This window comes from Dendrobates tinctorius, unplaced genomic scaffold (genome assembly GCF_039654945.1).
Source record: "Dendrobates tinctorius isolate UK_male_01 unplaced genomic scaffold, ASM3965494v1 ptg000108l, whole genome shotgun sequence".
NCBI classification, from domain to species: Eukaryota; Metazoa; Chordata; class Amphibia; order Anura; family Dendrobatidae; genus Dendrobates; species Dendrobates tinctorius.
Window position 1 is genome coordinate 4549927 of NW_027361776.1, and position 24270 is coordinate 4574196.

At 40.5% G+C, this 24270-nt stretch overlaps 1 protein-coding gene across 2 annotated transcripts in view; it reads left to right on the plus strand.

Moving 5' to 3' along the window:
- The window catches only part of SPDL1 (spindle apparatus coiled-coil protein 1), a 470586-nt gene extending 446650 nt beyond the window's left edge, over positions 1-23936 (plus strand). For both annotated transcript variants that reach the window (XM_073589468.1, XM_073589469.1), the window contains exon 12: positions 22878-23936. In XM_073589468.1, the coding sequence (XP_073445569.1) occupies positions 22878-23028 (151 nt within the window). In that variant the 3' untranslated portion in view covers positions 23029-23936. The remainder of the gene's footprint in view (positions 1-22877) is intronic.
- Positions 23937-24270: the final 334 nt, after the last annotated feature.

A 24270-nucleotide genomic window follows, 5' to 3' on the forward strand; every position in this document is an offset into this window, starting at 1 on the left:
TCTTTGGGGGTCTAGTATCCAAAATGATGTCACATGTGGGTTTTTTTCCTGTTTAGGTACATCAGGGGCTCTGCAAACGGAACATGACGCAATCAGACCATCAAAGTCTGCATTCCAAAACAACACTACTTCCCTTTCGAGCCCCAACGTGTGCCTGAACAGTTTTTTCCCCACATGTGGGGTACCAGAGTACCCAGGACAAATTGGACAATGACTTTTGGGGTCCAATTTCTCCTGTTACTCTTGGGAAAATTAAAAAATTGGGGACTAAATGATCATTTATGTGGGAACAAAACAGAATTTTATATTTTCACGCCCGGGCATTATAATCTTTAGTGAAACACTTGGGGGTTCAAAGTGCTCACCACACATCTAGATAAGTTCCTTAGGGGGTCTAGTTTCCAAAATGGGGACACTTATGGGGGGTTTCTACTGTTTAGGAACATCAAGGGCTCTGCAAATGGAACATGACGCCCGCAGACCATTCCATCAAAGTCTGCTTTCCAAAACGTCATTACTTCCCTTTCGAGCCCTGACGTGTGCCCAAACAGTAGTTTTCTCCCACATGTGGGGTATCAGGGTACTCAGGACAAATTGGACAACAACTTTTGGGGTCCAATTTCTCCTTTTACTCTTGGGAAATTTAAAAATTGGGGACTAAATGATCATTTATGTGGGAACAAAACAGGATTTTATATTTTCACGCCCGGGCATTATAATCTTTAGAGAAACACTTGGGGGTTCAAAGTGGTCACCACACATCTAGATAAGTTCCTTAGGGGGTCTAGTTTCCAAAATAGGGTCACTTGTGGGGGGTTTCCACTGTTTAGGCACATCAGACGCTCGTCAAACGAGACATGGCGTCCGATCTCAATTCCAGCCAATTTTAGGTTGAAAAAGTCAAGCGGGGCTCCTTCCTTTCTGAGCCCTGCCATGTGCCCAAACAGTGGTTCCCCCCCCACATATTGGGTATCAGCGTACTCGGGACAAATTTGGCAACAACCTTTGGGGTCCAATTTCTCCTGTTACCCTTGGGAAAACAAAATATTGGGGACTAAATGATCATGTTTGTGGAAAAAATGACTTTTTATTCTCACGCCGGGGCGTTATAAACTTCTGTGAAGCCCATGGGGGTTCAAAATGCTCACCACACATCTAGATAAGTTCCTTAGGGGGTCTAGTTTCCAAAATGGGGTCATTTGTGGGGGTTTCCACTGTTTAGGCACATCAGACGCTCGTCAAACGCGACATGGCGTCCGATCTCAATTCCAGCCAATTTTAGGTTGAAAAAGTCAAGCGGGGCTCCTTCCCTTCTGAGCCCTGCCATGTGCCCAAACAGTGGTTCCCCCCCACATAATGGGTATCAGCGTACTCAGGACAAATTGGACAACAACTTTTTGGGTCCAATTTCTCCTGCTACCCTTGGGAAAATAAAAAAAATTGTTGCTAAAATATTATTTTTGTGACTAAAAAGTTAAATGTTCATTTTTTCCTTCCACATTGCTTCTGCTCCTGTGAAGCACCTGAAGGGTTAATAATCTTCTTGAATGTAGTTTTGAGTAGCTTCAGGGGTGCAGTTTTTAGAATGGTTTCACTTTTGGGTATTTTCTGCCATTTAGACCCCTCAAAGTGACTTCAAATGTGAGGTGGTCCCTACAAAAAAAGTTTTACGTTTTGTTGTAAAAATTAGAAATCGTTGGTCAACTTTTAACTTTCATAACTTCCTAACAAAAAAAAAAATGTTTCCAGAATTGTGCTGATGTAAAGTAGACATGTGGGAAATGTTATTTAGTAACTATTTTGTGTCACATATTTCTCTGTTTAAAGGGCATAAAAATTCAAAGTTTGAAAATTGCAAAATTTTCAAAATTTTCGCCATATTTCTGTTTTTTCATAAATAAACGCAAGTTATAGCGAAAAAATTTTACCAATAAAGTGAAGTACAATATGTCACGAGAAAACAATCTCAGAATCGCCTAGATCCGTTGACGCGTTCCAGAGTTATAACCTCATAAAGGGACAGTGGTCAGAATTGTAAAAATTGGCTCGGTCATGAACGTGCAAAACACCCTTGGGGTGAAGGGGTTAAAATTCATTGTAATGTCTAGAACCAAAATTAGAAAAATGTTGTCTCTGTCCAAATATATATGGACCTAACTATCTGGTCATTGGAAACCATTTTACCCAACCTAATTAACAATCTGTTTTCTAAAATCTTAGCGTAAATTTTGACATATGAGTTAATTTGCGAGATCTGTCTATAATTTTTGACCTGGTCAGGGTCTCCTTTAGATTTGAGGATTAAAGCAATAGTTGCTTATAACATCTCTGTTGGAAAGGAGCTCTGAGCCGAGGCCAAGTTGAAAACGTTTGTAAGATGAGGAGCAAGACGAATATCACAATTTCTGTAATATTTGTTAATGACGACATCATGTCCAGGAACTTTCATAAGTTTGAGTTTTTGCATTGTGGCTATTAAACTAAAGGTTAAAGGAAGCTATATCTGATTGTTTGATTTTGGGAAGATTAATTTTTGAAAGAAATTTGTTAATGGTTTCTTTGGAGGAATAATAGAGGGATCAAGGTTCTATAGGTTAGAATAATATTCGGCAAAGGTATCTGCAATATCTTTGTGATGGTTTTTTTTAATTCCTGAAGGAGAGAGAATTCTGTCCTCTGTCTATCGAAGGTGTTTTATTAAACATGTATTTGGATGGTTTGTTGAGAAAATGGTGGGAGTTAAATGTGCAAGACTTTATATATGAGTCATGAGGAGAGAAATTCTTTTTTTAAGCTCCTGAATGTTAAAATTTCCTGTTGTAAGATGAGTGAGGGCGAGGCCAGGCTCGATTGTGTCGTTTTTAGATTTTATAAGGATAAAAGGAGTTGTAAAGAGATTATTTTTTTTTCCTAATTTTTTTCTTGTGAATGGATGACATTTTCATCAAAATTCCTCTGATGACTGCTTTATGTGCATTCCAGACATAGAAAGGACTAACTTAATCTGTGTAATTTTCAATGAAATATTGCTTTATGGCCAATTCAATCTTGGATTTATAAGATGGGATTTGCAGTAGGGTGGAGTTGCATCTCCACAGTTTGTTTGGATGAGGGCACATCAGAAATGGTCCCAAAACCGGTGAATAATCAGAGATGGATTTGGGCAAAATTGAGATCTCTTTGAATTTGGATATTGTGAAGACATCTGTAATAAATTGATTTTAGATGAGGATTTATAGACGTCAGAATCGGAACTGTATGAGTTGATGCAATGAAAGACATTAAAGAGCTTGTTTTTTTGTTAACCAAGAGTTTAAACCAGAGTAAGAAAGTCTTTTTGAGGCAGATGAGTCAATATGGCAGGAATCATATTGAAGTACCCAAGTAATATTTATTCACCTTTCCTGATTTTTTTTTTTTTTTTTTTAAGTTTTTTAATCAGTTTGTCCAGAAATGTAAAAACATTAACAATTGTTGAGATGGCAGACTAGGTTGTGAAATCTTCCCAATTCATCTCCTAGTTCTTCTATAATTTCAAATGGGACGGTATTTTTTATAATTGTAGCCACCCACTCCCCTTTATTTTTAGTGTTGAGAGCTTCAGAAATGTGGAAGGAAGTCTTTGTTGTAATGTTGGGTGTTTTAATGTACTAAATTTGGTCTCTTGTAGACAGATTAGGTCAGCTCGGCTGTTTTTAAGCTCTTTCCAAATTGTGAATCTTTCATGGGATTGTGTAGATCTTTTACATTATATGTAAGAAATTTTGAACTCCTGTTGGAGGGTTATATGTCGTGGGCAGCAAAAACACTAAACAAAATAAACAAACATACTGTGTAAACATAGACAAGTCCTTATTTAAGTGATATGATGTTTTGGTGACTGTAAGCACATAAAAATAAACTGAAAAATTCAGTAGTTATAGTATTTTATGTGAATGTAGGCACAAAAGAGGGAAAACAATAAAAAAAAAAAATTGAAATATCTTCTTTGTGGAATTTACACAAACAACAAGAACAGAAAAAGTTTTCCTGAAGGAGCCCAACCAAAGGAGGGTTCACGCCTTTTAACTGGGGAAAGTTTGTTGAAGAGAACAGTGTTATAGGTCATACATATATCAGAGATTGTATATGAGGATAGACATGTTGAAAGCGAAAATCAAAAAACTAAAGTGTCCTTAAGATAATATTGGCACTTCTACCACAATTATAAACACTCATGGGTAACAAGATATAACTAATCAACCCAAAAATGAAGCGAGCCAAACAATTTATATACTAAAATGTGGTACCAATATTCAAAAAGGAGACAAAAAGTGAACTTGGAAATTATAGGCCAGTAAGTTTAACCTCAACTGTTGGTAAAATCCTGGAGGGTTTTCTAAGAGATACTATACTGGAGTATCTGGAGAAGAATAACCTTATGACTCAATATCAACATGGGTTTACGAGGGACTGTTCCTGTCAGACTAATCTGATGAGCTTTTATGAAGAGGTAAGTACCGGATTGGACCAAGGGAATGCAGTGGACGTGGTGTTCATGGACTTTTCAAAAGCTTTTGATTCGGTGCCACACAAAAGGTTGATACATAAAATGAGAACAATGGGGATAGGGGACAATATGTGTAAGTGGGTTACGAGCTGGCACAGGGATAGAAAGCAAAGGGTGGTTAATGGAGCACACTCAGACTGGGTCATGGTTAGCAGTGGGGTACCACAGGGGTCAGTATTGGGCCCGCTTCTTTTTAACATATTTATTAATGACCTTGTAAGGGGCATAGAGAGTGGAATTTCAATATTTGCAGATGACACTAAACTCTGCCGGGTAATAAATACTGAGGAGGACAATTTTATATTACAGGAGGATTTATGTAAACTAGAAGCTTGGGGTGATAAATCGCAAATGAGCTTTAGGCTATGTGCCCACGTAGCGTTTTAAAACGCTCACTAAAAACCGGACTCCTTCCCAGAAACCGCGCGTTTTTTTCCGCGTGATTTCACCGCGATTTTACCGCGATTATGATCGCGATTTTGCCGCGATTTTCGCGTGCGATATTCAAGCACTTTCCAAGCGATTTGAAGCATCGCTTGGAAAGTGATTGACAGGTTGGTCACACTCGTCAAACATAGTGTTTGACAAGTGTGACCAGGTTTTTACTATTGAGGCTGCCTATGCGGCATCAATAGTAAAAGATAGGATGTTAAAATGCTAAAAAAAAAATAAAAAAATCGGGGTATATTTACCTTCCGGCGTCCCGCGCTGCATTCCCGGGCCACAGCGTTCCCAGTAATGCCTTGCGAGACCTGTGATGACGTAGTCTCGCGTTGCTATAGCGATCTCGCGAGACCACGTCATTACAGGGCCTTGCCGCAAGGCATTACTGGGAACGCTTAGGCCGGGAATGCAGCGCGGGACACGGGAAGGTAAATATACCCCGATTTTTTATTTTTTATTCTTTTTTTTACAGGGGTATGGTACCCAGGGCCTGGAGGACAGTCTCCTCTCCTCCACACCGTGGGTACCAACCGCACATGAGACGCTTAACTTCCCGCATCGTGGGCATAGCCACATGCGGGAAGTAAGCGATTCTCATGCATTCCTATGGGTGCGGAATCGCGGCAATTCTTTGCGATTCTGCACAAAAGAATGAGCATGCTGCGATTTTTTCCGCGATGCGATTCCGCCGCGGAAAAAAGCGCAGCATTAGCACAGCATGTGCGGAATGCCATAGGAATGCATGGGAGGCGTTCTGTACACGATTTTTAAACGTTTTCGCGCCGAAAATCGCGGCAAAAACGCTTAAAAATCGCTACGTGGGCACACAGCCTTAATGGGGATAAATGTAAGGTCATGCACTTGGGTAGAACAAACAAGATGTTTAATTATGTACTTAATTGTAAAACACTGGGCAAAACTGTCACTAAAAAAGACCTGGGTGTATGGGTGGACGACAAACTCACATTTAGTAGCCAGTGTCAGGCAGCTGCTGCAAAGGCAAATAAAATAATGAGATGTATTAAAAGAGGCATAGATTCTCATGAGGAGAATATAATTTTACCTCTATATAAGTCGCTAGTGCGACCACACTTAGAATACTTCGTACAGTTCTGGTCTCCGGTGTATAAGAAAGACATAGCTGAACTAGAGTGGGTGCAGAGAAGAACGACCAAGGTTATTAGGGAACTAGGGGGTCTGCAATACCAAGATAGGTTATTACACTTGGGGTTATTTAGTTTGGAAAATCGAAGGCTTCGGGGTGATCTTATTACAATGTGTAAATATATGCGGGGACAGTACAAAGACCTTTCTAATGATCTTTTTACTCTTAGACCTGTGACGGGGACAAGGGGGCATCTTCTACATCTGGAGGAAAGAAGGTTTAAGCATACTCACAGACGCGGATTCTTTACTGTAAGAGCAGTGAGACTATGGAACTCTCTGCCATATGATGTTGTAATGAGTGATTCCCTACTAAAATTTAAGAAGGGACTGGATGCCTTTCTTGAAAAGTATAATATTACAGGGTATATACACTAGTTTCCTTAATATTGCGTTGATCCAGGGAGCTATTCTGATTGCCGTATGTGGAGTCGGGAAGGAATTTTTTTTCCCCAATGTGAAGCTTACTGATTGCCACATGGTTTTTTTTTGCCTTCCTCTGGATCAACATGTTAGGGCAAGTTACGACAGGATATGGGTTGAACTAGATGGACTTAAAGTCTTCCTTCAACCTTAATAACTATGTTACTATGTAAAATCATACAATATTATTGAATACAAAAAGGATAAAAAGACTATATATCATTGTGTTCATAACATACCCCAGGGGGAAAAAAAACAGAACAAGCACAAAGGGAGTAAATGATATTCCAGGGGAAGAGTCTTGAGGAGATCATTTGCATATTCCCTGTGCCTTCTGGGATAAGTGAAGAGTCTCCGCGAGCTCCTTGATCACTGGGTTTTGGCCGTTGCAGCTGAAAAGAGGACATCGGAATACCAGGGGAAGAGTCTTTAGGAGATCATTTGCATATTCCCAGTGCCTTCTGGGATAAGTGAAGAGTCTCCGCGAGCTTCTTGATCACTGGGTTTTGGCCGTTGCAGCTGAAAAGAGGACATCGGAAAACCGCGCGCCGGCCAGCGCGCAAATTTTGGCTCATCTTTCCCCGTTTTTAAGAAATCTCAATATGGAAGAGGCCAGGAGCCATTTGGTGAGCTGCATTTCTTGCTACATGTTCACAGACTAAGGCTGGTTTCACACTTGCTTTTTTTTGCAGCGCGTTTTTCCCGCAAAAAAACGCATTGAAAAAACGCATACAAAAGCATACAACTGCTGCGTTTTTTTCAAGCATTTTTATGAGCATGCATGAAAAAAACGCAGCGTTTTTATGCGTTTGTATGCGTTTTTAGTGCGTTTTTACCGCGTTTGCGTTTTTTCCAAACATTAGGTGGCCCCTCACACTAACCCAAACCATGACTTTACTAACCCTAACCCTAACCCTGACCCTAACCCTTAACCAGACCATACTTAACCCTAACCCAAACCCTAACTAACCCTAACCCTGACCCTAACCCTTAACCAAACCATACTTAACCCTAACTAACCCTAAACCTAACCCTGACCCTAACCCTTAACCTAACCCTAAACCTAACCCTAACCCTTAACCAAACCTTACTTAACCCTAACCCAAACCCTAACTAACCCTGACCCTAAACCTAACCCTGACCCTAACCCTGACCCTAACCCTTAACCAAACCATACTTAACCCAAACCCTAAACCCTAACTAACCCTAACCCTAACCCTGACCCTAACCCTAAACCCCCTTAACTAACCCTAACTCTAACCCAAACCCCTAAATTCCATGGTTAACAAAAAAAAACGCATGTGCAAAAAAACGCATACATAAGCATGCCAATGCGCACCCATAGACTATAATGGGTGTCTTGCTGTAAAAAAACGCATTGCGCGCGCATGCGTTTTTTTGTGGCAAGTCGGACGCACCAAAAAATGCAACAGGTTGCATTTTGTGCGCCCGAGCGCATACCGCAAAAAAACGCATGCGCGGAAAAACGCGTACAAACGCATGTGTATGCGCACATAAGCGCATCCCATGCAAAGTATAGGAAAAAAAACGCATGCGCTATTTAGCGCTAAAATACCGCGAAAAAAAACGCAAGTGTGAAACCAGCCTTACCAGTGGAAAAGCCAAACTTCACATGCCACAAATGCAAGCTTGTGTCCCTGTTGGAGGAAAAGTTGCAAAATCTCGAAGAGAGGTTAACTACGTTGAAGACCATTAAGGAAGGTGAAGAGTTCTTAGACAGAGCAGAATTATCTCTTCATGTTACAGGAAGAGAAGAAATTCAAAGTACACCTGAAGAAACAGAGGAATGGAGACATGTGACCCAGAGAAGCAGGAGGATCAGGAGGCAGTCAGCACCCATACTTCTCAGTAACCAGTACCAGGCTCTTACACAGGAGAGCGATGAAGAAATACATCAGGATAAGACTTTGCCCACAAACAGCAACCTTGTACGCCTTCAGAGTCCTCCTGGATGGAGAAGGAAAAATGTTGTGAAGAAGAAACGGAGAGTGGTGGTCATGGGGGATTCCCTGTTGAGAGGAACAGAGGCCGCTATCTGCAGACCGGATATAACTTCAAGAGAAATGTGCTGTCTTCCAGGTGCAAAAATTAAAGATGTGACTGACAGGATATCAGGACTCTTCAGACCTACAGATGACTACCCATTCCTGCTACTACATGTGGGGACAAATGACACTGCAAGAAACGACCTGGAAACCATCTGCAGAGACTTTGAAGACTTAGGCAAGAAAGTGAAAGAACTGGGAGCGCAGGTGGTCTTCTCTTCCATCCTCCCAGTGGATGGCCATGGAACAAGGAGGTGGAATAAGATTCTGCAGGTGAACAACTGGCTACGTCGATGGTGCCGCCAGCAACGATTTGGATTTATGGATCACGGAGTGAATTACTTTTACGATGGACTACTTGCTAGAGATGGGGTTCACCTTACGAAGACTGGAAAACATGTATTTGGAAGTCGCCTTGCTACACTTGTAAGGAGAGCTTTAAACTAGAACAACATGGGAAGGGAAGCAAAAGACCAGAAAAAGCCATACATCTGACAAATGCTATTGAGAACTCTGCTATTAGAAGTGGAAAGGAAGAGCAAAGACAAAAGAATCTAAATAATAAAAATATTGGAGAAAGAGAAACCAATCACAAACTAAAATGTTTCTATACTAATGCACAAAGCATGGGCAACAAACAAGGAGAATTGGAACTACTAACACAGGAAAAGAAATATGATGTCATTGGAATCACTGAAACTTGGTGGGACAATACACATGATTGGAATACAAGACTAGAAGGATACAACTTATTTTCAAGAAACAGACTTGATAAACAAGGAGGAGGTGTCGCATTGTATGTTAGAAACGCGTATATCTGCACAGAGATTGAAGCTTCAGAGACTGGGAGTACTGTGGAAACTGTTTGGGTAAGAGTTCAAGGAAAGAACAATGGAAAGGACACCATTGTAGGCATTTACTACAGGCCGCCTGTGCAAGCTGAAGATATGGATGAACTCTTTATGCATCAAATGGCCAAGTTCTCCAAAAAATATGACATAGTTGTCATGGGAGATTTCAACTATCCAGACATTTGTTGAGAATCTCTCTCAGGCAAAACTAACAGGTCAAGGAAATTCTTATCCTCTCTTGCTGACAACTTTATCTTCCAAAAGGTAGGGGAGAAAACAAGGGGAACTGCTACCTTGGATCTAATCCTTACAAACAGGGAGGAAATGGTTGAGGAGGTAAAAGTGGCTGGTACCCTAGGAGGTAGCGACCATGCTATTTTAGAATTTTGGATAACTAGAGGAGGAAGACCTGTGAAGACTCAGACGTCAAGGTTAGATTTCAGAAAGGCAGATTTTAAGGGATTCAGAAAGAGAATTGGAGGGATCCAATGGCTGGATATCCTTAAAGACAAAAATGTCCAGGAAGGATGGGAAATCTTGAAAAATGAAATTCTCAAAGCACAATTGTTAACAATTCCAAAAAGAGGGAAGAATAGGAAGCATTTAAGGAAGCCAGGATGGATGAACACAGAACTTAAGCACATGCTAAAAAGGAAGAAAAAAATGTTTATAAAATGGAAAGAGGGAGGCATATCTAAAGAAGAATATAATGCTGTCTGCAGAACCTGCAGGGAACAAATCAGATTATCTAAAGCTGACAATGAATTGAGGCTTGCAAGAGATGTCAAAAGCAATAATAAAGGATTTTGGGGATATGTCAAAAGTAAATGAAAAGTCAAAGATGCTATAGGATTTTTACAGGATGAAAATGATGAAATGGTAAGACAGGATGTTGAGAAGGCCGAACTTTTAAATTCCTATTTTGCATCTGTTTTCTCTCAGAAAGGAAATGTAACATCAACTGTTCTTCACTGTCCTATTAAGGGAATAGAAGAATCCAGGATATCTATAAACAGAAAGATAGTGAGGAAACACTTAGCTAACCTAAATGAATTCAAGTCACCAGGTCCAGATGAATTACACCCCAGAGTACTGAAGGAGATAGCAGAAGAAATTTCTGAACCCCTCTCCATAATCTTTGAAAATTCTTGGAGAACAGGAGAAGTCCCAAAAGACTGGAGAAGAGCAAATGTTGCTCCTATCTTCAAAAAGGGGAAGAAGGTGGACCCAGGCAACTATAGGCTGGTGAGTCTGACTTCTATACCAGGAAAGATCTTTGAACAAATTATTAAACAATATGTATGTCAGTACCTGGATAAAAATGAAGTGATTAAACAGAGTCAGCATGGGTTTGTAACTAATAAGTCATGTCAGACTAACTTAATTTCCTTCTATGATGGAATCACTGATTGGGTGGATCAAGGAAATGCTGTAGATATAGTATATCTTGACTTCAGCAAAGCATTTGACAAAGTATCTCATACAATCCTTATTGAAAAAATGTCTAAGTATGGAATGGACAAGGCAACTGATAGGTGGATTCATAACTGGCTTAGTGATCGGACCAAAGAGTGGTCGTAAATGGCTGCACATCCAGTTGGAATAATGTCTCAAGTGGGGTACCACAGGGCTCTGTCCTGGGCCCTGTATTGTTCAACATCTTTATCAACGATTTAGATGAAAGAATTGAGGGTAAACTGATTAAATTTGCTTATGACACAAAGCTAGGAGGGATAGCTAATACTAGAGAAGAGAGAGAGAGGATTCAAAAAGATATAAATAAACTGGAGAAGTGGGCAGCAACAAACAGAATGGTTTTTAACAGGGAAAAATGCAAAGTACTACATGTGGGCAATAAAAATGAAAAAAGCATATACAGAATGGGAGGAATAGGGCTAAGCAACAGCACATGTGAAAAAGACTTGGGCATACTAATAGATTACAGACTGAATGAGTCAACAGTGTGATGCAGCAGCAAAAAAGGAAAATGCAATTCTAGGATGTATTAACAGAAGCATACAGTCTAGATCATGTGAAGTCATTATTTCCCTCTACTCCTCTTTGGTCAGACCTCATCTGGAATATTGTGTCCAGTTTTGGGCACCACATTTTAAAAAAAACATCAACAAACTGGAGCAAGTTCAGAAAAGAGCGACCAGAATGGTGACCGGTCTGCAAACCCTGTCTTATGAGGAAAGGTTGCAGGATTTGGGAATGTTTAGTTTGCAAAAGAGAAGACTGAGAGGAGACTTAATAGCTGTCTACAAATATCTAAAGGGCTGTCACATTGTAGAAGGATCAACTTTATTCTCATTTGCACAAGGAAAGACTAGAAGCAATGGGATGAAACTGAATGGGAGGAGACACAGATTAGATATTAGAAAAAACTTTTTGACAGAGTGATCAATGAGTGGAACAAGCTGCCACGAGAAGTGGTGAGTTCTCCTTCAATGGAAGTCTTCAAACAGAGGCTGGACAGACATCTGACTGGGATGATTTATTGAATCCTGCTTTGAGCAGGGGGTTGGACCAGATGGCCCAGGAGGTCCCTTCCAACTCTACGATTCTATGATTCTATGATATAACTCTAGAGGTGTACCAATTAATCAATGGAATAAATTAATATCGCACAATGTATTCTGGTATATCAATCAAATACCCCCACACCACCATTAAAACTCAGCTGCTGTATATATATCGTTAACAATTAATACTATCATGGGTTAACAGCTTAAGTTGTAAAGTGCCAATGCTTAAATGACCTATAAAGGGCTATTATATATATCTATAAATGCTGCCCAAATCACCACCATACTCTGGCCAAGGTACTTATGAGTTATTCCGCTTTATTTTTTGGCAGTAATTGTTATTGGTATTATAATTCAGGCCTTATTTAGGCACTACCATCTTTTTACTGAACTCTGGCTAAGATACTGATGGGCTATATCGCCACTAACTTTGGGCAGCAATAGTTTTTGTAGGTAATAAAAAATAGACCTCTGTAGGTCATTTAAGCACTGGCACCTTATAACTTTAAAGTTGTTAACCCTTGACAGTATCATTGTTAAATATATGTTGTCACTAACTTTGGGCAGCATTAGTAGATATATATAATAGACCTTTATAGGTCATTTAAGCATTGGCACTTTACAACTTAAGCTGTTAACCCTTGATAGTATTAATTGTTAGCGATATATATATACAGCAGCTGAGTTTTAATGGTGGCGTGGGGGTATTTGATTGATATACCAGAATACATTGTGTGATGTTAATTTATTCCATTGATTAATTGGTACACCTCTATAGTTATATCATTTATTCCCTTTGTGCTTGGTCTGTGTTTTTTCCCCCCTTGGGGTATGTTATGAACACAATGATATGTAGTCTTTTTATCCTTTTTTTATTAAATAAAATTGTATGATTTTAGTACATAAATTGTTTGGTTCGCTTCATTTTTGGGTTGATAAGTTATATCTTGTAACCCATGAGTGTTTACTGTTGAAAGCAAAGCTGCTTATGCGTAATAGAAATTAGCATATTAAGCTTGAAACATTACAACAATTAACCGTAACTTGTGCAGAATTGGCACAAGGCCTGAGGAAAAGGAACATATCCAAACCCATAGTAGGTAAACGTTGCTTCTCTTCAGCATTTCACCTTGTGGGAGAAGTCAGGAATTATTGAAGAAATAAACACTTAGCCTCCCTCAGGAGAAGATATGCGGATAGCCTTCCCCTTAAAGAAGACCAGGAGTTTAATCGAGAAACCACGTTTGTAGGAAATCTCCAAAATTCTCAATGATGAGGTGATTTCTTTTAATGTTTTCTTCGCATTGATGGTGTCTTTTGATAAGTCTGCGTACATCTTGATATGGGAATATGTGTCCAGGAATGATTACTTGTCTTTGCAGTTTTGGATCCTCTCCTTAGTATTATAGAAGTGTATACACAAGATCTTGTATCTCTTGGAGTATCATCTGGAGATAGAACTGAAGGACAGGAAGACTGTGGATTCTGTTAATAGATAACTAGATTTGGAATAAGCTTCTTGAAAAGGTCTTTAATCAAGTCCGCTAGGTTGTTCTGGGAAATAGTTTTCAGAATCACTTGGAGTTTGATGTTGTTCCTCCTGTAGCGATCTTCCAGATTGGACTGTTAACCTCTCAATTTGGTGATCTCCTGCTGCATTTCCTGGTGTGATTTACCTAGATTCTTTGACTTTTTCTTTTTTCCGTCTTAATCTCTTCTCACTCTCCAACTCTATGGGTGATTGCACATACGGTTGACTGAATAAGTTTTGCTTGTCTTTCGAACCCCAGATCCATTTTATCACTTTACGCCTTTGTGAGGTCTCTCATGAAATTCTCTGAGATGTTAGATATGTTAGGATCTTCTGATCTCGCTGAGGGTTTCTGTTTGTTGCTATGAGTAGTAGGTGTTAGATGCTCCCATCTTGGACTATGTCTGTTAGGACTCTCGTTAGGAGAGAAGTCATCTGGGTCGTCTTCTGAGTCGTCTTTGGACAATGAATCACTGATGCCCCAATCACATGGTACCTTTCTTCTTGCCAGTAATGAGAGATCCATGTCTTCAGCGGGAGTCTCAGTGGTGGCAGGAAGTTTGTCTGAAACAGGTTTAGAAAGGGCTTTTTGGTTATTGTCCTCTTTGGTCGCCCCACTGTAGGAAGAGAATTGTTTCTGTTTTCATGATTCTGCGTTGAGGTCAGATCTTTTTATGGATTATATTGCTTTTATCCATTGTAAGAGCTGTTAAAGGAGTCACTGAAATTTATGATGATGGGGATCAGTAGTTTATTATCTTTGGCTCAGAAAATCAACATGGAGAGAAGAGGTTGTAGGATTTCTTTACAGAATCAATTTGAACAGTGAGCTTGATAAAGACGTCAAGTCGAATATGTTGTGAGATTTTGAACACTGTACCTTTAATTCCTCAGAGCACTGAGAATAATTTGAGTGTCAGGGAGATAGAGTTCAAAAGGTTTTAATATGTGTGGATACTTTAATTTTCCAGGGTAGCAGCCCTTGAGGTGATTAGAAAGAAACTCAGTTTGCAGACAGAGATCTCTGGATCCTGTGCTAATCAGAGGCTTGAAACATAAACAGCATTAATATATGTGGGATGGGTTTTGTTTTTTTTTTATTGAAGATGAACTATACACTCGTGATTGCATGTAGTTCAAGACCCCAATGTGGTATAGGCCCTTTTATTTTGCAATAGGGCAGCCTGAAGAGAGCCTTGAGCACTCCAGAAATGTATTCCTTGGTCACTCTTGGAAGCCACCCTTGGCATATATTGGGTGATTCCTCCACAATTTTTAACCAGAGGAGATTCCCAGTTTCTCCTTGGAGTAAGCACTCTGATGTCTGATGACAGGATGCTCACCGTCAGCTTCGGTCACCTACAGCAGCCACCCACGCACTACCTGAGTGGTTACCTCAAAGCCCCGATGGAGCAACAAGTAAACTATAGGTGCGCAGTGATATCAGTCAGAGGACGACTTCTTCGGCTCGTCGTGTCTGCAGCAGCTCGTTGGAGCTAATGAATGCTCCGGAGTGCCCCATTGTGGAGAGGTAGGAGCAGGATATAGGTGGACCTATGATGGAGGAGAGAGCGTCAGCTGACACTCCCTCTCCCATCATTCCCCGCTCTGCCTCTGACACAGTGGGTGCGCGATGACGTTATCGTGCACTCACTGTGTACCAGGCAGAGCAGGAGAGGAGCCGGGAGCAGCGCGGGCACGAGGAGAAGGTGAGGAGTGTGTTTTTTTTTTTTTATGCAACAGTGAGTACTGTACCATGGTGTTGTGCTGGAGGGGGCTGTATACTGCTGTGCTGGGGGGAGCTGTATACCATGGTGCTGTGCTGGGGGGAGCTGTATACTGCGGTGCTGTGCTGGGGGCGAGAGGAGGTTGTATACCATGGTGCTGTGCGGGGCTGTATACCATGGTGCTGTGCTGGGGGAGGGGGTCTGTATACCATGGTGCTGTATACCATGGTGGCTGTGCTGGGCTGGGGGGCTGTATACCATAGTGCGGTGCTGGGGGCGAGGGGGCTGTATACCATGGTGCTGTGCTTTGCAGGGCTGTATACCATGGTGCTGTGCTGGAGGGGGGCTGTATACCATGATGCTGTGCTGGAGGGGGGCTGTATACCATGGTGCTGTGCTGGAGGGGGGCTGTATACCATGGTGCTGTGCTGGAGGGGGGCTGTATACCATGGTGCTGAGCTGGAGAGGGGGCTGTATACCATGGTGCTGGGGGGGCTGTATACCATGGTGCGTGCTGGGGGCTGTATACAATGGTGCTGTGCTGGGGGAGGGTGGGCTGTATACCATGGTGCTGTGCTGGGGGAGGGTGGGCTGTATACCATGGTGCTGTGCTGAGGGGGCTGTATACTATAGTGCTGTGCTTGGGGGAGGGGGCTGTATACCATGGTGCTGTGCTGAGGGACTGTATACCATGATGCTGTGCTGGGGGGCTGTATACCATGATGCTGTGCTGGAGGGGGGCTGTATACCATGATGCTGTGCTGGAGGGGGGCTGTATACCACGGTGCTGTGCTCGGGGCGCTGTATACCATGGTGCTATGCTGGGGGAGGGGGGCTGTATGCCATGGTGCTGGGCTGTATACCATTGTGCTGTGCTGTATACCATGGTGCTGTGCTGGGGGGTTGTGCTGTATACCATGGTGCTGGGGGGAGGCTGTGCTGTTTACTATGGTGCTGTGCTGTATACCATGGGGCTGTGCTATATGCCATGTGGGGCTGTGCTGGAGGGGGGTGGCTGTGCTATATACCATGTGGGGCTGTTCTGGGGGAGAGGGGGGTCTGTGCTGTGTACCATGTGGGGCTGTGCTGTATACCATGGTGCTGTACTGGGGAGGAGCGCTGTGCTGTATACTGTGTGGGGCTGTGCTGTATATCATGTGGGGTTGTGCTGTATATCATGTGGGGCTGTGCTGTATACCATGTGGGACTGTGCTGTATACCATGGTGCTGTATTGAGGGCAGGCTGTGCTGTGCTATGTACCGTGTGGGGCTGTGCTGTATACCGAGTGGGGTTGTGTGGTATACCGTGTGGGGCTGTGCTGTATACCATGTGGGGTTGTGCTATATACCATATGGGTCTGTGCTGTATACCGTGTAAGACTGTGCGGTATACCGTGTGGGGCTGTGCTGTATACCATGTGATGCTGTGCTATATACTATGTGGCTGTGTTATATACCATGGGGGTACATTATATTCTATGGGGGAGGCTGTTATATAATATGGGGGGCTACATTATATTCTATAGGGAGGTGGACTGTATTATATTCTATTCAGGGCTACATTATATTCAATGGGGGGGCTGTATTATATTTATTATATTCTATGAGGGGTTGCATCATACTCTGTGGGGAGCTACATTATACTATATGAAGAGGTTACATTGTATTCTATGGGGGGGCTAGATTATATTGTATGGGGGGCTTCATTATACATTGAGGGGCTACATTATATTCTATTAGGGATGCATTATACTATATGAGGAGGGCTACATTGTATTCTATGGAGGGGCTACATTATACTATATAAGGGGCTGCATTATTTTCTGTGGGGGGGCCAGCATTATACTCTGAGGGGGCTGCCATATACAGTCATATGTAAAAGTTTGGGCACCCCTATTAATGTTAACCTTTTTTCTTTATAACAATTTTGGTTTTTGCAACATGTATTTCAGTTTCATATATCTAATAACTGATGGACTCGGTTATATTTCTGGATTAAAATGAGGTTTATTGTACTAACAGAAAATGTGCAATCTGCATTTAAACAAAATTTGAACGGTGCAAAAGTATGGGCACCCTTATCATTTTCTTGATTTGAACACTCCTAACTACTTTTTACTGACTTCCTGAAGCACTAAATTGGTTTTGTAACCTCATTGAGCTTTGAACTTCATAGCCAGGTGTATCAAATCATGAGAAAAGGTATTTAAAGTGGCCACTTGCAAGTAGTTCTCCTATTTGATTCTCCTATGAAGAGTGGCATCATAGGCTCCTCAAAACAACTCTCAAATGATCTGAAAACAAAGATTATTCAACATAGCTTTTCAGGGGAAGGATACAAAAGTTGTCTCAGAGATTTAACCTGTCAGTTTCCACTGTGAGGAACATAGTAAGGAAATGGAAGAACACAGGTACAGTTCTTGTTAAGCCCAGAAAAATATCAGAAAGGCAGAGAAGAAGAATGGTGAGAACAATCAAGGACAATCCACAGACCACCTCCAAAGACCTGCAGCATCATCTTGCTGCAGATGGTGTCACTGTGCATCGGTCAACAATACAGCGCACTTTGCACAAGGAGAAGCTGTATGGGAGAGTGATGCGAAAGAAGCCGTTTCTGCAAGCACGCCACAAACAGAGTCGCCTGAGGTATGCAAAAGCACATTAGGACAAGTCAGTTACATTTTGGAAGAAGGTCCTGTGGACTGATGAAACAAAGATTGAGTTGTTTGGTCATACAAAAAGGCGCTATGCATGCGCTGTATTGTTGACCGATGCACAGTGACACCATCTGCAGCAAGATGATGCTGCAGGTCTTTGGAGGTGGTCTGTGGATTGTCCTTGACTGTTCTCACCATTCTTCTTCTCTGCCTTTCTGATATTTTTCTTGGCCTGCAACTTCTGGGCTTAACAAGAACTGTACCTGTGTTTTTCCATTTCCTTACTATGTTCCTCACAGTGGAAACTGACAGGTTAAATCTCTGAGACAACTTTTTGTATCCTTCCCCTGAAAAGCTATGTTGAATAATCTTTGTTTTCAGATCATTTGAGAGTTGTTTTGAGGAGCCCATGATGCCACTCTTCATAGGAGAATCAAATAGGAGAACTACTTGCAAGTGGCCACTTTAAATACCTTTTCTCATGATTTGATACACCTGGCTATGAAGTTCAAAGCTCAATGAGGTTACAAAACCAATTTAGTGCTTCAGGAAGTCAGTAAAAAGTAGTTAGGAGTGTTCAAATCAAGAAAATGATAAGGGTGCCCATACTTTTGCACCGGTCAAATTTTGTTTAAATGCAGATTGCATATTTTCTGTTAGTACAATAAACCTCATTTGAATCCAGAAATATAACTGAGTCCATCAGTTATTAGATATATGAAACTAAAATAGCTGTTGCAAAAACCAAAATTGTTATAAAGAAAAAAGGTTAACATTAATAGGGGTGCCCAAACTTTTACATATGACTGTATTCTTTGGAGGGGCTGCATTATATTCTATGGGGGGGTTACATTATATTGTGGGGTGGCTGCATTATACTATAAGAGGGAGGCTGCATTATATTTTATGGGGGGTTACATTATATTGTATGGCGGGGCTGCATTATACTCTGTGGGGTGGTTGCATTATGCTATATGGGGTGGCTGCATTATACTATATGTGGGCTGCATTATACTGTATCGAGGACTATGGGGAATACATTATACTATGTGAAGAACTATGGGGTGCATTAAACTATGGGAAGTGAATAGACTGGCGGTGTATTATACTACAGTATATGGAGCACTATGAGGAGTGTATTATACTATATGGAGGACTGAGCAGTGTATTTTAATATATGGAGGACTATGAAGAGTGTATTATACTATATGGAGGACTGTGGGGCAAATTATATTATATGGAGGACTATGGGGTGTAAACTGCAGATATGCTGCTGATAACATGATACTGTATGGGGACAGATTGGTCCATTAGTGATAGTTCTGTCCCCATCATTCTTTCTCAAAAGGTGGAAAGAGGCCAGGAAACAAGTGTTGAACGACATAAATATTGTTGATCACACTCATGTAGCGGCCTGAACTCAGCGCATGTAAATACAATCGAAATGCTTCTGTGTGATGTGCAATATGTTAGCATTTGGGCCCCATTTTAATCTTTGCCTAGGGCCCCACTTTGCTTAAAACCGGCCCTGGTCAGCAAGGTGTCAGCTATAGTGTAAAGCCGACAGCTACTGGATTGTCACACATCTAGGGATGCAAGTCTCTTATCACAGGTCAGTAAAAAGACATATTGGTGGTCACTAAGGAGATAAAGAGACATAAATGGTTTATACTTACACTGCAGGAAAAACGACTGGTAACTCTTAAATTCTTTAAGATGTTATTGTCTGTTATGCAAATGTTTCAATAAAGATGTATTGTTTTAATTAAACTTTTGTATGGGAGTATTTATATTGGCTTTGGAAATCAGATTAAAATCCCATTGACTCATAGGTACTTTTTTAGACCATTATTCATAATTTTGCTGATTACTTCCATACCAGTATCCTGGCCCCGATTACTACAATGTATCGCTTAGTTTACTGGGTGCATCAGTTGTGACACAGTTTTCTCAACTGCAGATTTATCAGAGATGGAAATGCTGAGCCCTGTGTGACCCCACGCACATCATTGATTGGCAGCTTTCTGTGTATAATATATATGACATAAAGCTGTTAATCAGTGGTGGGAGGTGGTTGGGACCAGCAAGCGCACGACAGCTAGTCAGATAGTGATAATCTCTGTTTATTAAGAACTGAATTTATTTAAACAAACACACAGCCCAGTAAGTGACACATCTCTGGATTCAGAGTCTCGGGTGCTGTACCATCATGTTCCCAGAACACACAGCAAAAATCTGATGGAAAATACCCTTTGAGCAGTGGTCAAAGTAACCAATCAACATATCTGTACAATGGCTCCGTTATTGAACAAATGCCCTTGTAATGGGGACTGGTCCAATGTTTTTTTTTGTGGATTTTCATAAATAAATAGCCTGGTTTTTGAGGAAATAAAGGAAACTTTTTTTTTTTCTTGTGAAATAACACCTTTCAACAGAATCCCAAAGAAATAAACATAGCTGATTTTGAAACCTTATAGGTGGATCGTCTGACAAAGGGACGAAACTTCCTTATTACCTAACGGCCTCTCTAAGATAATTTTTGGAATTTTGAAAATTAGTATCCATTTGTCAGGTGATCTGACTATAAGGTTTCAAAATCAGCTACGTTAATTTTTTCGGGATTCTGTTGAAAGGTGTTAATTCACAAAAACAAGTGAAAAAAATATTTCTTTTTTCCTCAAAAACCTGCTAGATTTCTTTTTTAGTGTGTTTGTATATGTGTGTGTATGTAATATACAGTACAGACCAAAAGTTTGGACACACCTCATTCAAAGAGTTTTCTTTATTTTCATGACTTTGAAAATTGTAGATTCACTCTGAAGGCATCAAAACTATGAATTAAACACATGTGGAATTATATAATTAACAAAAAAGTGTGAAACAACTGAAAATATGTCTTATATTCTAGGTTCTTCAAAGTAGCCACCTTTTGCTTTGATTACTGCTTTGCACATTCTTGGCATTCTCTTGATGAGCTTCAAGAGGTAGTCACCGGAAATGGTCTTCCAACAGTCTTGAAGGAGTTCCCAGAGATGCTTAGCACTTGTTGGCCCTTTTGCCTTAACTCTGCAGTCCAGCTCACCCCAAACCATCTCAATTGGGTTCAGGTCTGGTGACTGTGGAGGCCAGGTCATCTGGCGCGTAGCACCCCATCACTCTCCTTCTTGGTCAAATAGCTCTTACACCGCCTGGAGGTGTGTTTTGGGGTCATTGTTCTGTTGAAAAATAAATGATGGTCCAACTAAACGCAAACCAAATGGAATAGCATGCTGCTGCAAGATGCTGTTGTAGACATGCTGGTTCAGTATGCCTTCAATTTTGAATAAATCCCCAACGGTGTCACCAGCAAAGCACCCCCACACCATCACACCTCCGCCTCCATGCTTCACAGTGTAAACCAGGCATGAAGAGTCCATCCATTCACCAAGACACGGTGGTTAGAACCAAATATCTCAAATTTGGACTCATCAGACCAAAGCACAGATTTTCTCTGGTCTAATGTCCATTCCTTGTGTTCTTTAGCCCAAACAAGTCTCTTCTGCTTGTTGCCTGTCCTTAGCAGTGGTTTCATAGCAGCTATTTTACCATGAAGGCCTGCTGCACAAAGTCTCCTCTTAACAGTTGTTGTAGAGATGTGTCTGCTGCTAGAACTCTGTGTGGCATTGACCTGGTCTCTAATCTCAGCTGCTGTTAACCTGCGATTTCTGAGGCTGGTGACTCGAATGAACTTATCCTCCACAGCAGAGGTGACTCTTGGTCTTCCTTTCCTAGGGCAGTCCTCATGTGAGCCAGTTTCCTTGTAGCACTTGATGGTTTTTGCCACTGCACTTGGGGACACTTTCAACGTTGTCCCAATTTTTTGGACTGACTGACCTTCATTTCTTAAAGTAATGATGGCCACTCGTTTTTCTTTATTTAGCTGCTTTTTTCTTGCCATAATACAAATTCTAACAGTCTATTCAGTAGGACTATCAGCTGTGTATCCACCAGACTTCTGCACAACACAACTGATGGTCCCAACCCCATTTATAACGCAAGAAATCCCACTTATTAAACCTGACAGGGCACACCTGTGAAGTGAAAACCATTTCCGATGACTACCTCTTGAAGCTCATCAAGAGAATGCCAAGAGTGTGCAAAGCAGTTATCAAAGCAAAAGGTGGCTACTTTGAAGAACCTAGAATATAAGACATATAGTATTTTCAGTTGTTTCACATTTTTTTGTTAATTCTATAATTCCACATGTGTTAATTCATAGTTTTGATGCCTTCAGAGTGAATCTACAATTTTCATAGTCATGAAAATAAAGATAACTCTTTGAATGAGAAGGTGTGTCCAAACTTTTGGTCTGTACTGCACATAAATTCATAAAATCCATAAAACATTGCATAAACATTGCATAAATTGCATAAACATTGCATAAATTGCATAAACATTGCATTCCAGTCCATAGATCTTAACAAGCATATACATATAAGAAAAAACATGGATTTCTATGGAATAAGACATCCGATCACAGATATCAAAGTATTTTTTTTTTTCAGCTTCCTAAATGCAGATATATATAAGGCTTAGAAGAGTTGACCCTATGGACAGATTCCCTTGAAGCCCAGGATCTATGTTTGAAAAAAGGGCCAAAAATACCAACTTTACCAATTAATGCATGCAGTGATGTTTTCCACAATAAGGCAGTTAGGTGGTGGTATAATTCTCAGGTTGCTATTATATAGTCTTAATGGAAGTGCACCAATGACTTTTCGTTGTAATTTTTTGCCACTTGATTGTGTTTAAAAGACTTGATATCTTCAGTTGCTAGTAGGAAATCAAATTAACGTGATAACTATATGCAGCACCAACAGATGCTCTGTCCTAAAACCTCTAGCCATGCATTATTTTTCAAGAGAAGTATTAAAATTAGAATGACTGTTTGCCTGTAGGTCGTCCAATGGAGATTCAAGCTGTGAAGTAACAAATGCTGAGGAGGAGAAAAGCTTGCGAAAGTATGCGAGGAAATCAAGACATAAAGCTCAACCCATTCTTCATGTGTCATCAAAACCAGCCTCAGTAACACAATGTCCGCAGCAGTAATAAGGCTTTTCTCATTTTGCCACATACAGATACTTAGAATTCTAATTTACCATGTATGCAGAGTAAGTTTTGTAACAATTAAGGTGACATAGGCGAGAGATAAGATTTTCCTCATTTAAGTATGCTTCAGGTGCAAACATGAATTCTTCATTCTCCCTTGCTTATTTTTCACTAGAATTGAATTTTTCATATCTTGTGCTAGTTTTGCATTATGCACTGTTTTATAAAATATTATAGGTCTATATGGCAAAAGAACATCAAAAGAGATAATACCTATCTTGCTATCATTAGAATGATATTTCAGAAAGCTAAATTGCAGGATAACTCTACTTAGTCTTTGGGATTACTTAACGGTAAGCATGGAAGTTTTTTTACATTTTAAAATGTTTATTTTCTTAAAGATTTAGTTACAATGCAGTCACTTATATAGAATTTCAAATTGGTGGATGTCAGACACCCAGACCCCACCGATCAGCTGCTGTTAACTCATGTGTTGGTCAGTTGTAAACATTTAACATAGCTTAACAATACAGCTCTATACAATGGGTAGCGGCTGGTTTCCAGATCAATTCCTGTTCTGTTAAATAGAAGTTGTCAAGCAGTATTCTGGCAGCGGCCACAACACATTATATAGAGCTGTTTGGTTTGCTCCATACAGTTGATGTAAACGCTGAACAAAGCTAATAACAATATGTCATTATTTTATATGCTTGGACAACTCCTTTAAATATTTATTTTTAAGCATCAATTAAACATTGAATTTACCTAAACGTAATGAATTGTAATCTTCTTAGCTTTTTGACTTTGCAGTCCTGGTTGTAAGATGAATTACTAAAGTTTTTTCCAGTTTTATGTAAATAAAATTGTAATCATTCTATAATAAAAGAGTACTGAAAGGTTCTAATATATATTGTTTCTATTCTTCATTTCAAAATTTTTGTCACTGGAAAAAAATCATTATTTGTATAGGTTAAAATATTCTGGTTATGAGCTGCATCCCTAATCATCTCTACAAAAAGTATATAATTCAATTAGGTTAAGAACACACAGGAAAGTTGGTTGTGCATGGCTGGAACTCAGCCAATCCTTGACTGCCACATGATTTTACTTCTAAATTGTGCATCCTTTGGCAAACACAGGTGGTCAGTCTCATCACCCTAAATTAAGAAGGAAAAGCTAAACTAAACATAAACTAATGAAATTAGTTGCAGTGGTCCGGGTTATTCTATATACAGTGGGTAC